The 14,859-nt window shown below is 45.3% G+C and overlaps 1 protein-coding gene across 1 annotated transcript; it reads left to right on the top strand.

The window, feature by feature from the left end:
- Positions 1-2,823: 2,823 nt before the first annotated feature.
- Positions 2,824-11,141, top strand: LOC110529872 (bone morphogenetic protein 2). The gene is made up of 3 exons (XM_021612508.2): positions 2,824-3,346; positions 4,341-4,708; positions 9,361-11,141. Exons 2-3 carry the CDS (start codon positions 4,354-4,356, stop codon positions 10,284-10,286), a joined length of 1,281 nt encoding a protein of 426 aa, XP_021468183.2. The 5' UTR covers positions 2,824-3,346; positions 4,341-4,353; the 3' UTR covers positions 10,287-11,141.
- The last annotated feature ends 3,718 nt before the right edge of the window (positions 11,142-14,859 follow it).

Below are 14,859 nucleotides of genomic sequence, written 5' to 3'. Positions count from 1 at the left end.
CAACATGTAAAGTGTTGGTCTCATTTTCCATGAGCTTAAATACATTTTCCCTATTCACTAAAAACGTATTTCTCTCAAATGGTGTGCACAAATTTGTTTACATCCCTGTTAGTGAACATTTCTTCTTTGCCAAGATAATCCATCCCCCTGACAGGTGTGGCATGTCAAGAAGCTGATTAAACAGCATGATCATAAAAGGCCAATCTAAAAAGTACAGTTTTGTCACGCAACACAACGCCACATATATCTCAGGTTTTGATGGAGTGTGCAATTGGCATGCTGACTGCAGGAATGTCCAACAGAGCTGTTGCCAGAGAATTGAATGTTAATTTATCTATCATAAGCCGCCTCCAACGTCATTTTAGAGAATTTGGCAGTACATCAAAACGAGTCCTATATCGACATAAACTGAAAGGCCACTCAGCAAGGAAAAAAACACTGCTCCAAAACCACCATAAAAAAGCCAGACTACGGTTTGCAAATGCAACTGCACACTGGGACAAAGATCGTATTTATTGGAGAAATGTCCTCTGGTCTGATGATAAAAAAATAGAACCGTTTGGCCATGATGACCATCATTATGTTTGGAGGACAAAGGGGGAGGCTTGCAAGCCGAAGAACACCATCCCAACCGTGAAGCACGGGGGTGGCAGCATCCTGTTGTGGGGGTGCTTTACTGCAGGAGGGACTGGTGCACTTCGCAAAATAGATGGCATCATGGAAAATTATGTGGATATATTGAAGTAAAATCTCAAGACATCAGTCAGGAAGTTAAAGCTTGGTGGCAAATGGGTCTTCCAATTGAACAATGACCCCAAGCATACTTCCAAAGTTGTGGCAAAATGGCACAAAAAAGGACAACAAAGTCAAGGTATTGGTGTGGCCATCACAAAGCCCTGACCTCAATCCTATAGAACATTTGTGGGCAGAGCTGAAAAATCATGTGAGAGCAAGGAGGCCAACAAACATGACTCAGTTACACCAGCTCTGTCAGGAGGAATGGGCCAAAATTCAGCCAACTTATTGTGGGAAGCTTGTGGAAGGCTACCTGACCCAAGTTAAAGGCAATGCTACCAAATACGAATTGAGTGTATGTAAACTTCTGACCCACTGGGAATGTGATGAAAGAAATAAAAGCTGAAATAAATCATTCTCTCTACCATTACTCTGACATTTCACATTCTTAAAATAAAGTAGTGATCCTAACTGACCTAAGACAGGGAATTTTTACTAAGATTAAATGACAGGAATGGTGAAAAACTGAGTTGAAATGTATTTAGCTAAGATGTATGTAAACTTCCGACTTCAACTGTAGATGATTCAGGCGGATTATCCCTTACAAAATGTTATTGTCCTAGAAGCAGACAAAGATATCTTCTGATCTCAATTGGGTTTAATCTTTTGCCATCTCAGCAAACAAAACAGGCCCGTTGCTTTGGTCACAACACAACCTTCTGCCCTACCATCATTAACCAAATGGAAATAACTAGCTGTAGTCAATTAGGGGTTTTCACATGGAGATGTCTCTAACATCAGAGTTGTTGAGTAAAGCCTATAGGCTTGTATATAGCCAACAACACCTATCAACAAAGGACCCCAGCTTCTCTTCCCCCTAGCTGTACTATGCTGCTGGGGGCTGGTAACTGACAATATCCACTCTCTGTTAAATGGAGGAGCATCTTCGAACACCTGATGAGAGAAACAACTACTTCATTTCGATGTTCAACCTGGGCTTGACTGGACTAGACTCTCAAACACAGCTACAGTTTGTTTTCTCAGGCAATCAATTCATCTTTTCAAACCGACTGGGTCCAGCCTGGAGAAGACTATGGACTTTGTCAATATTTGTCTTGTCCCTTTTCCCAGGACAAAGGATAGGACAGGAGGGATACCAGTTAGGGGTGAAGTTCAGAGGTCAGCGCTGAGAGGGTAGGATAGGACAGTCAATACAGCCCCTAATCCCCCTAATCTACCAAAGACAACACATTTGCCAGCTCATTGTCAATGTATTTTTATCTAATTGTAAAACATGCTTAATCCAGGAATTAACACATGTTGATCAATCACCCATAGGGACCTAAGATACACACGGTATTTATAATTGAGTACAGTAGGCATATATGGGCAGTTTTAACAATAGTTGCACTTGGGTAGTACTGGGCCAATTTGTGTGTGTGTGTGTGTGTGTGTGTGTGTGTGTGTGTGTGTCCTCACAAGGATAGTAAAACACAGAAAATTTGTGGTGGACATTTCGTTGGTTGCCACACGGAAAAAGGCTATTTAGGGTTAGTGGTTAGGGTTAGGAGGTTGTGGTTAAGGTTAGGGTTCGCTTAAGGGGTAGGGAAAATAGGATTTTGAATAGAAATCAATTGTTTGGTCCCCACAAAGATAGTGAAACAAACGTGTGAGTATGTGTGTGTGTGTGTTTGTGTGTGCATAACGCATTTGTATTAATATAGTCCATCCACATGGCGCAATTGCTCTAATTAGTTTTGAAACTGTTACACCTTATTACAATTTTTTAAAAACAAACTTTATAATGATCAACAATGAAATACTTGTAAAAATGTTGTCTGGCTTTGCATAAATTGAGAAAGAACACTAGAACAATGCAGAACAATGAGTATTTTACAAAAATAGATAAGAAAACCTCACGTTATTTATGTTAATGCTTTCAACATAAACAATGTTATATCACACAAACGAATAAAAGTCTGTTGTCAAAGAAAGTCTCATATCTGAGTCATTTTGTAAAAGCCAAAAGATATAAAGGTCCATAGCGCGAGTATGAGCAGGCTACTGTTGGTGACTGGTTGAAAAGGCACAGGAGGTGGTTGGAATCGACATGAATGACAGCCCTGCGTTGGTGACATCACTGGACAACAAAAAGCCTCGTCCGGGGAAGGAAAGGCAACAATCAATTGGACTGCTACAGTGTGCCGCACACAGGAGAGAGAGGTGACGCTCCCCAACCCACAGACACAGAGTACAAGGAGCGACGGACAGAGTACAGTTTAATCTTCCACACCCGTTCTCTGCTAAAGTTGATCCTTCTAAAGTTAGCATTTGAAGATGTTTAATGGCGCTTCTTTATACTTACTTCGATGGGTTCTGCCTACACAAGTCCGCTTAGATAGAACGTAGGCATTTCTTTTATTTTATTCTATTGACCAAGAAGTCTCCAGATTCCCAGCTGCGGAGATATGTGCAAAAGAGGAGGCGATCGGAGCAGTGGACGGACTGTATTTCGTCCACAGAAGGAACGCGTGGAATAAACACGAATTAATGTGGAATTTATTGGAGCCCAAAGCTGGAAGGACGACTGGACACAGCGCTTCCTTATCAGGTAAAAAAAATGTTACAGGTACTCATTATTGAAGTCAATGACAACTTTCATATTTAGGGGAAAGTTGCACAGCGCTCATAGACTAGGCTACATATATTCACTGAGTATTCTGGATCTAATTTCCGTCTCGTGATTTCCCAATTCTATTCAAGAAAACACACTTAGTTAAAATGAACTGCTGTCACATAAGATGTTTATTTTTTTCTACTTTGTAAGCCTGTATTTTGGGGGGAAAGTTCACACAAATTCCAAAACATACACAGTAAAATGAATATCTTGTGGTAGTATTCTAAGGTCGTGTACTTTTTGATTTAGACCTAGGTGTTTTTGATGTCTTTGTCTGCGCGGTGGAGTACGCCTGGCCAGCATACGCACGTCAGATCTCACACCTGCGAACTCCTTGAAGTAACTCTACACTGCAGTCAAAGCCTCACCAAATGACTCTCGTAGCGCTGTCTGACTGCTGCGACGATTGTCTCTATTATAAACGTTTTGATGATTACATTCTTTCACACTTTGTGTGTTCTTAGGGCTATGTTGTATTTTTTTTTAAAACACCTTCACCAAACACGTCCTCTCATCGTTTCTGTAATTGCAGACTTTTGTCTGCCATCTTCTCTCTGTTCTTCTTCCAGTTTTCTTTGATTTTCTCCTTTCCTGTACCTTCCCCCCCTTTTTTGTTAGACAATTCTCTTTCATACCTTCTTCACCTTGATATGCTGGGGGTTTAGTTTTGCCCCTATATGTGTTAAAATATCAATCTCCCATTTCCCTTAGCATAGTCCACAGGGATGTTATTCCCAACCATTCTGCTCTTTACTTCAAAGTGACGTGCCATTACTTTTAACCTGATTTTCCTTGAATAATAATTCCCATTGTGTGGAAGAAAAAACAGCGTATCGCAGCTGATCTGGGGTAATTTTACAGTGATCCGCCGATGTCTCGCGTCGGCGGCGCCTGTGTATTGACAGAAGCTGCTCTCCTCTCCTCACAGGGACTGACTGACCATGGTCGCCGTGTTTCGTTCTCTCATGGTACTGCTGCTGGCTCAGGTGTTGCTAGGAGGCGCTGCGGGACTTATCCCCGAGGTCGGCCGGAGGAAGTACAGCGAGTCCGGGAAGCAGAGCCCGGAGCAGTCGGATAACTTTCTTAACGAGTTTGAGCTGCGGCTCCTCAATATGTTCGGACTTAAACGGAGGCCGAACCCGAGCAGGCAGGCTGTGGTGCCCCAGTACATGGTGGACCTGTACCGTATGCACTCGGCGAACGGAGACCACAGCACTAAACGGCCCCGGAGCATGGGGAGACACGCAGAGAGAGCCGCCAGCAAGGCCAACACGATTAGAAGCTTTCACCACGAAGGTACGTATTAGTGGCATATTTCACCTGGCGACGTAGAGCACCTCTGCTCCCTCAGACATGTCAACCCTGTATTTAAACATGACTCAGTGGTGTGAGGAGGATTTTCAGAGCAATTACACTTTTTATGACAGGCCCACTCATCCTAACAGAGTGACACGCGTCAGGGACACATCCCCGTTGTAAGTAGATCATATTATAGTAACAAGTGTAATTTAACAATCTAACGAGATAAACGCATTGTCAGGGTTCGATAGAGAAGTGGTTGACGTGCAACGATGAAGTGAAAAGTAATCTCTCAAATATGAGTTAATGCAACCCGTTACCCGGAACATTCCATTGACTGTGCTATAACAGGCATCACAACATCAAGGTTGGCGGTATCACAAGGGTAATTTGTTTCTTAATAATTTATGGTGTTTGCATGGGCCCTGAAAACAGTTTTTCCAGACACGCAACTCAGCAGAGGGATAAAGTAAGGGCGGTGAGCGTGTGCGTAGGTGATAGTCATCGCCCTGCTGCTACTTCAATAACACATGACATGACACTACACTGTCTACACACGCATTATGATAGAGGCCACTGCGGCAGACTGAGCTCCGTCTCATTTTTAGACAGGACTGAAAAGTCAGTCACTTAGTCATTCTGGTTTTGGGGGGTGCACGTTATTCTTTTCCAATCGCTCTTCGTGCGTAATTATGCACCTTCTAATAATAGAACCCCATAATTACATACTTATTATATAGCTACATATATATATATATACATATATATATCGCTGACTGCGATATTTCACAATAAAACCATACATTTATATACCTCAGAAACGCATGCCAACTAGATGATTGTTTCAGTAAGGGCCAATTGGTCTAAATGCAAAAATATAGTAACCGTGGGTAGAGATGTCTGCATGTGTTCAGAGTATGTCTAACCTTCTAGTCTGGGCATTTCATTTACACTGCTACAACACAACAGACCAAAACAATAAACAAACATGTAAACCTTAACCTCTCATTGCTTGAAAACCATCGCCCCTCATGCATCTGTACTGTCTATTTGGGGCTCCCGAGTGTAGTGGTCTAAGGCACTGCATCTCAGTGCTAGAGGCGTCACTACAGACCCTGGTTCGATCCTGGGCTGTATCGCAACCGGCCGTGATTGGGAGTGCCATAGGGCGGCGCACAATTGGCCCAGCGTCGTCCGGGTTTGGCCGGAGTAGGCCGTCATTGTAAATAATAATTTGTTCTTGCCTAGTTGAATCAAGGTTAAATTAATTTAAAAATGATTAAAAAAAATCTGTTTTGAGAATGAATATGGCCTATAATTGAGTTTGCGCTAGCTCCAGTATGTACAGTACATGCCCAATGCATTCGTGGATGGCCTTTTACACAGACTCCCGAGTGTTTGACTGCATGGGAAGTTTCCACAAAGTGAATGACTCGTTGGAGTGGTTGAGTCAGGATAGGTGGTGTTCTCCTCCCCAGATGCCTGGTAGGGATGACACCCAGTGGACACACTGACAAACTACAAACACCACTGATACACTACAAACGCCACTGACACCCAACACACACCCCTGACACCCCACAAACATCACTGACACACTACAAACACCACTGACACACTACAAACATCACTGACACACTACAAACAGCACTGACACACTACAAACAGCACTGACACACTACAAACATCACTGACACACTACAAACATCACTGACACACTACAAACAGCTCTGACACACTACAAACATCACTGACACACTACAAACAGCACTGACACACTACAAACAGCACTGACACACTACAAACACCACGGACACACTACAAACACCACTGACACACTACAAACATCACTGACACACTACAAACAGCACTGACACACTGCAAACACCGCTGACACACCACAAACAGCACTGGCACCCTAGAAACACCACTGACACACTACAAACATCACTGACACACGACAAACACCACGGACACACTGCAAACACCACGGACACACGACAAACACCACGGACACCCTACAAACACCATGGACACACGACAAACACCACGGACACCCTACAAACACCACGGACACGCAACAAACACCACGGACACCCTACAAACACCACTGACACAATATGGACATCACAGACACACTACAAACACCACACCGGCTGGCTGCCATGGTGACTAGGACTGAGACCCCTCGCTCCACTACTGTAAACTGCCGCTCGACTCCGCACTCCGCACCTTGGAATACTTTTCAGCCATGTTTAGTTGTTTATCCTCCTTGCTTCCTCCTGTCTTTTTATCCTGTGCTCCAGCGTAGCATGGTTCAGGATTTTTAAATTGTTCCCATGGTGTAAGTGGGAAGAGTGGAGGCCCTATACGTGTCATAGACGTGTAGCTACACATGTAAAACAAAACGTAAAATCCCGAAGCCCTATCGATGCACCACATCTCTTCCTTGATGTTCATTTCAGAGGGATTATTCATTTTTTTTGTGATATTGGTGTTTCAAAAAGAACCATTTTCTTTGCCAAACATAATATTTCCAGGCCTAACACAGGCACCGGCTGCCAGAGACAGGCAGAGATGAATGACCTAACATTAGCCGTTATCTTTTGTTTTTGGCACGCAGCGGAAAAACAAATTAGGAATGTTGATACACTCATATCTGTGGTTCACAACTCTTAGACAAGCCCTGACATGTTGTTCACACGCAGCGCAGCACCCACTTCACTCACACAGCAGGGATCTGGAGAGAGAGAGAGAGAGAGAGAGAGAGAGAGAGAGAGAGATGGAGAGAGAGAGAGACAAAGATTGAGAGAGAGAGAGAGAGATGGAGAGAGAGAGAGACAAAGAGAGAGAGAGAGAGAGAGAGAGAGATAGATGGAGAGGAGGAGAGAGAGATGGAGAGATGGAGAGGAGTAGAGAGAGATGGGGAGATGGAGAGGAGGAGAGAGAGAGACAGAGAGAGAGAGAGAGAGGGGGGGGGGGGAGCGGGGAGAGGGAGAGAGAGAGAGAGGAGGGGGCAGAATAAAAAGAGAGATTTGGGGCTAAAGAGAGAGAGAGGGGGGATTTGGGTTGAAGAGAGAGATAGAAGGGGAGAGGGAGATTTGGGGCTGAGGAGAAAGAGGGGAACGAGGCATTTTGGAGTGAGTGGGCCAAAAGAGAGAAGGAGAGAGGGATTTGAAGAGAGAAGTAGACAGGAGGGGTTTTCCCACATCAATAAGGAGTGATAGGCCTATTTGAGGTCTTTGTGCTTCTGGAGGGAGATTTAGGATGAGAGGGTGGAATTTCCTAAATGCCTCCTTTGAAAAAGCCCTGAGTTCAAAGTTGGTGTTCATTTTACCACTCCAAACAGATAACAATCTTGTCTTTGTACCATCTGTAAAACACATAAAGGTAAATGTTCAACGCTTGACTACAATCAAAAAAATAAAAGTGTTGACATTGTCATGTATCTGACATCACTAAATGTAATTATCAATCAAGCCAAATATTGCCCAGAGTAATAACACGTTTTGCTATAGATTGCTCCAAAAAAGGTGTGGAAAACATGGGTGCGTTTGTAAATTCACTCGGGCTATCTACTCTACTATCTACTCTACTATCTACCATTTCAGAGCACTCTCGTCTGAGTGTGCCAGAGCGCAGAATAACTGGCAAATTTACGAACGCTCAACACCCCTTGAATATGTCCGGTGTCAGTAAACGGTCGGGAAAAAAAACGTAATTAAATAGTTGCAGCCAAACCAGCTCTGCTAGGGTGAGTAAAATGCTCAGAGTTGGGTGTTCTCTCATTATGTGTCTGGAAGTAGCTAGCAAGCTAGCCAAAGTTAGCCAGTTAGCTTGGGTGCATGACTGCCGTTGTGAGGTCAGAACGCTCCGAACAAACCTCGGCCAGAGCATCCAGTGGGCGCTCTGAACGCTCCAGAAAACAAAACGCTCTGAATTTACGAATGGACAATCTGACAACGCTCTGAATTTACGAACGCCCAGAGCGCACTCTGAGCGCTCTCTGGCACTCCAGGTTAAATGTATGAACACACCCTAAGATAAATGAGATATACTTCCCTATGGCCTTTCATTATGTCATAATAATCTAGCTTTGATGATTCCATGGTGGGCTTTATCCACACATCCAATAAAAAAAGGACTCCATGTAGCAAACAAATCGTAAAGGGCAGAACATTCTCTATGGTATTTAGTGGCCTTGCATGCTGGTATAATGGCATAATGGTTAGAGGCTATCACTGTTCCCTGCTAGATCTTATCAATACATGGGAACGCCACTGCTTTGATGTCATGGTGAAATGTATGAACCTGGCAATGTTGCAGCTGGATGGTCATAATTGTAACCTGTTCCCTTTACATTGACTCATGCTCTTGGAGTTAGTGAGTGTGTGTGTATGACGACAATGATCTACACCCACACACGGCCAGTCGTTTTCTTGTGTGTGTGTGTGTGTGTGCGTGCATGCGTGCGCGCACACGTGTGTGTGTTTTAGTGAGCTATGGAAAGACAACCCGTTTGTTAAGACGGTAAATCTTGGTCCGTCATGGAGTGACTCTACAACCTTTATAGTTAAAAAAAAGACATGAATTTCTATGTCAACATCATCCACTGACCCTTACTCTCTCCTTCTCCTTCTCGATTGTAGAATCCATGGAGGCTCTGGCAAGTCTGAAGGGCAGGACCACCCAGCAGTTCTTCTTCAATCTCACCTCCATCCCTGGAGAAGAGCTCATCACCTCTGCAGAGCTCCGGGTCTACAGGGACCAGGTCCTGGGGGCCACAGCAGCTCCCACCAGTAACACCAGTCACAACAGCAGTAACCGCTCCAGTACCAATACCAGTACCAGTGTTGGTGGCATCCATCGTATCAACGTGTACGAGGTGTTTGGAGCCCCTGCATCTCCCCGTGGGGAACCCCTGACGCGCCTCCTGGACACTCGGCTGGTGCAGGATTCTCTGAGCCGTTGGGAAAGCTTCGACGTCAGCCCCGCCGTGTCCCAGTGGTCCTCCGGGGGGAGCCACAACCACGGATTCATGGTGGAGGTGTTCCACCCAGACACCCAGGGGGACGAGGAGGCCCGGAGACAGAGCAGGCACGTCAGGGTGAGCCGCTCCCTCCACGAGGACCAGGACTCATGGCCCCAGGCTCGACCCCTGCTGGTGACCTACAGTCATGACGGGCGGGGGAACGCGGTGCTGCACAGGGACAAGAGACAGGCAGCAGGCCACAGGAAACAGAGGAGGAAGCATCAACACAAGGCCAACTGCCACAGACACGAACTCGACGTGGACTTCAGCGAAGTGGGCTGGAACGAGTGGATAGTGGCGCCCCCTGGCTACCATGCCTTCTACTGCCACGGGGTATGTCCCTTCCCATTGGCCGACCACCTCAACTCCACCAACCACGCCATCGTTCAGACGCTGGTCAACTCTGTGAACTCCAACATCCCCCGGGCGTGCTGCGTGCCCACAGAGCTCAGCCCCATATCACTGCTCTATCTGGACGAGTATGAGAAGGTCATCCTCAAAAACTACCAGGACATGGTGGTGGAGGGGTGTGGCTGCCGGTGAGACATACAGAGAGAGAGAGAGAGGGATGGGATGAAGGGATGGAGACTGAGAAGGACGTAGAGTGTGAGGCTATATGGACACCCGGTTTCCCAATGAAAATGTTTTATTTAAATGAAAGAAAATACACAAACAGAGCTATTTTGGGAGAAGAAGTACAAATAACTATATATGAATATATTTATGTCTAGTTAAAGTTGGGAAAAATAAATATTTTACTTGGAGGAATAATCCTTTACTGGTTTTGAAAATGTATATCTGATGTACATTTCGAATTGGGTGCAATACCACATGAAGTATAATGCTCAGATTTTTATTTTGTATTTATTTCTATTATAACCACTTTGTTTGTAAATAAATCATGTGTATTTATCGCGAGAAAACACTTTGGTTGTTCTAATTGTCCCCCAACATGTCCAGCTGACTTCACAACGTGTGTTTGAAAACATTCAAATCACACTAAGGATGTCAAGGGGTGGAAAAGGTAACGGAGCTACAAACCTCTCCCACATAAATTAGCTGCGACCCCCCCCCCAAAAAAACAAGACCAGGTTAAAAGCTAACTCTCTAAAACTGAATTGCCTAGATGAAGCATTTACAGCTACTATGATAAACATAGCTGGAGCATGGTGGTGTGTTTTGAAAAGGGTCAGTGTAAGTGTGGTGTAATGGCCTGCAATGGGGTATAGAATCACAGCAGGGTCCAGGGTAGTTACATCTATACAGATGTTATAAGGTCTCTGGGGAGGACTAAGGAAAACACAGCGAGATGTTTGCCTCCGCTACATGGCGTTGTACAGATCCCTGGGAATGAAGGCTGAGGTAAAAGTTAACCCCTGGGAATAGTTCATTTAAAAGAGAGAGAGAGAGAGAGAGAGAGAGAGAGAGAGGGAGGGAGAGAGAGAGAGAGAGAGAGAGAGAGAGAGATGGAGAGAGAGAGAGAGATAGAGAGAGAGATGGAGAGAGAGAGAGAGAGAGAGAGAGAGAGAGATGGAGAGAGAGAGAGATGGAGAGAGAGAGAGAGAGAGATAGAGAGAGAGATGGAGAGAGAGAGAGAGAGAGATAGAGAGATGGAGAGAGAGAGAGAGAGAGAGAGAGAGCGGGTGGAGAAGTAGAGAGAGAAAACAAACAACCTGAGTTGTCTGTCGGTGTGCGAGGGATTTGAAGAGCGCCTGTGCTGTGAGTTTGTTTACTGTGCGATTTGAGACACGACAGCGAGCTAGGAGACAGAGACGCCAATAGGCCCTCGGCGAGACATGAGGTCTACAGCTGCTTTAATTAATAAAGATAAACAAACAGGCACACACCGGTGTACCTGCTACATATTGCACATGTTCAGACACATTCTACCCCTACGTGTTTTTGGCCACCTTCCTTTTGTCATCTCGGTCTCCTATTCTTCTTCTGTTGTGTTTTTGGCACCACCGGGAAAACCCTCGCCGGAATAGGTCTGTAAGGGAAATGAATGAACACTAACACAAACAACACTGTCATTGACCAACAACAGGGGATTATTGCTCATATTTTATTCATAGGGACAGATAATGGCAGGATGCGATAGCAAGAACCAAACATATCGTATGTCCAAGACAGCACGGGCATGAAGGTTAGGATGAATATCTTAATACTTGTATTGTTCTCGGAGAAGTAGTGCAGTCCCTCAGCCCTAAATGGAGTGACTTGGAGCGGTTTGAAACGAGACAGCGGAAATACATACTGTAGCCACACTGCTGGGGGTAGATAACGAGAGAGTGAGAGAAAGAGAGAGGCAGAGAGAGAAAGAGAGAGAGGAATGATTGTGGAGTTTCACAGACTTTCTTTCTGCTATGTTTGCATCAAACAGGGTTTGGAACGGAACACAAGTCGTCTCAAGAATCTCTCAATATAATTTGTTTTATACGAGCACACATTGGAACCATGGAATGTTGGTTTCAAACTCAGACACATGCATGCACTCGTTTGCAGAGAGCAGCCCAACATGGTTGTGTTTTTAATCAGCTATACAAAGACTTGCTTTTTCTTCGGGGAAGAAACTGTACATTTGAACAAATACATGCTTTCATTTAATACTACAGCAGTTACATTTCCAAACCGTTGACAGTAGAAATGGGGAAATGTCTTATCCTTAAGTCTGTAAGTCCTAAGATAATGACTTTTTCAGATATTTTGCCATTGTGTCTATTGACTTGTTGTGCAACAGATAGAAAGGTGACCTAATACCTACTCTTACCCAACACCCACCTGGGTGACGCAACAGGCAGTCATTTCTTGCCAGAGCAGTCCTTGTCCACACATCAGTTTCAATCCCCTGGCTTACACGTGTTATTTTATTTGACCTTGCATCCGTTCCCCCCAGATTTCCCATCTGGTTTCCATTTCTGTAATGTAGACCCCAACCACAGAACTCAGCTCAGCACATGGTCTCCTATAGCCCTGCCAGTAGCACCACCCGTCTGCCTGCCTCCCTACCTTCTTCCCTCCCTCCCTCCATGCCTCCCTGCCTTTCTGCCTGCTTACCTGCCTCTCTGCCCCCCCCTCCCCCGCCTCCCTCTCAGCGTACCATTTTAATGGACTTCAGAAGGAAGTCACTTCACTGGCACAGTTAATGAGCATTTGATGAAAATCAACTAAACATTCAACAGTAAAATTTACCCCCCCCCCCCCCCCTCACTGCCAACACTGTTAGGTCAGAAGAGAAGGATAGGAGGAGAGAGGGAGAGGGCGTTGGAAGAAAACGGCTGTGTTAAAACAGTGTTAGATTTAGTGGTTTGCCTTTATAGCTGCAGTCTATAAACCTTTCATTGGGTTGGGTGGAAACACTGCTCCCAGGGTGGGGGACACATGGGGCGTGCTCCTGAACCCCCCCCCCCCTGCTCCCTGATCCAACTGCACTTGGTTCTGGTACTCTGAGTCAGCCAGTGTTTCTCACCCCCCAGGGGCTAGCTTTAGGGCACAGTTAGTATCAGACCCTCCCTCTAGGGACCATTTTTAAACAACCCCCATCCCCCCTAAACCTGCCTCCTCTCCTTCCTTTCTTACGGGACCGAGGTTAAAGGTCTTGGTTGTAATGATTTGCTATGACTCACTTCATCACACAGCTCTGACTAGCAGACTAGTCACTTTGCCATAAGCTGTTGATGACAATACAAAGTGAATCCCCTGTTATATTAGGACAGACTAAATGAGCACTTCAGACTGCCAGCTAAGGCTGTGTGTGTAGGTGTCTGTTATGCCCATGTAAAATGGTTTAAATAAAACCAACAAGAGAAACGTAAGATATTATTGGTTAAACCGGCTCTCATTCACTGCTACACAGGCTTTGAACAAAACCACTCTGCAAAGTTGAAGCTGGTTGTTTTTTTTTAATTTTCCTGAGCATCTGGTAAATAAGTTAAAGGTGTGCGTCTTTCTTTTAGCTTGACATACAAACACACAACAGAACGGCCACAGCACTGGTGAGCATTCCACTGAGAGAGGGAGAGCGGGACCCTCGCTCTAACTGGCGTGGCAGGCCCATTATTTTAGCTGTGTTTGAACCACACCAAAAGTATCTGCATCTCCGTCAAACAAAACCATGAGGGTTATAAAATCAGACTTCCAGATTTCTGGCGGTGCTGTGTTTGGAAAGTATGTGGCGTGCCGTGCACCTCTGATGCAGCGAAGTGCCCCATCCGTCGGTATGGGAGATCTCTACCCCGGCCTCGTGCCAGGCAGGGCGGAACGCTAAAACACAGAGATGCGGGGAGGACCGGTGGTCACTTGTGAGTCGTACTTTCTTTCCGTTTTTTTTTTTTCTTCTTCATGTGCCGCACTCTAATTTTAGAGGTGGTGCACTGCACGGCGCTTCTTCTGTTTTCCCAGAAGCGTCAGTGAGATGACGTCCCACATAGCTGAAACTGTGGCATCTGTGCTGCAGCTCTGAACACATCAAACAGGCCAGCATTCGTCCACACAGTCAAGAGGAGACAAAATATGGAAATGGATTTTCCAGAATCACTGGGAGAGATGATGGTACTTATTCTTATGTAGTCTTTTATTCCATTGTACGTGTGTGTGTGCGTGTGTGCGTGTGTGTGTGTGTGTGCGTGCGTGCGTACGTGTGTGTTTAAGTGTGCGTGTGTGTACGAGGCTAGTAGGAAATGACTCAGTGGTGTTGCTAAAAGCTATCTCTAAGTTGTTCCTAAAATATGCTCTGCTACTGCCATTACCATAAGTGCTAAATCATCCATACAATCACAGTGGAGCAGACAAGAGTGGCATGCTGGAGCCATTACCTCTGGCTGAGGGGGAGGAGACCGAGTGTTAGGGACTTCTCATGGTAGTGGTGCTACGTCCCGATGCATTGTCAAGGGCCTAGTCATTGGCAGAACACTGCTAAGCTATTGTACGCTACATTGTAGGCTGCGTACTACCCTCAAGGTAACATGGATGGACATCAGTCCATTCCAGGGAGCCAGTGTACAATGGATTTAACAATAGACCAATAGGGAGCCAGTGTACAGTGGATTCAACAATAGACCAATAGGGAGCCATGTGTCATAGTTTTATGCCATGACGGTCTAACTTGGGGGTTGTG

This window comes from Oncorhynchus mykiss, chromosome 8 (genome assembly GCF_013265735.2).
Source record: "Oncorhynchus mykiss isolate Arlee chromosome 8, USDA_OmykA_1.1, whole genome shotgun sequence".
NCBI classification, from domain to species: domain Eukaryota; kingdom Metazoa; phylum Chordata; class Actinopteri; order Salmoniformes; family Salmonidae; genus Oncorhynchus; species Oncorhynchus mykiss.
The sequence above is the reverse complement of the archived record's forward strand: the minus strand, read 5'-3'. Positions and strand labels throughout refer to the sequence as shown.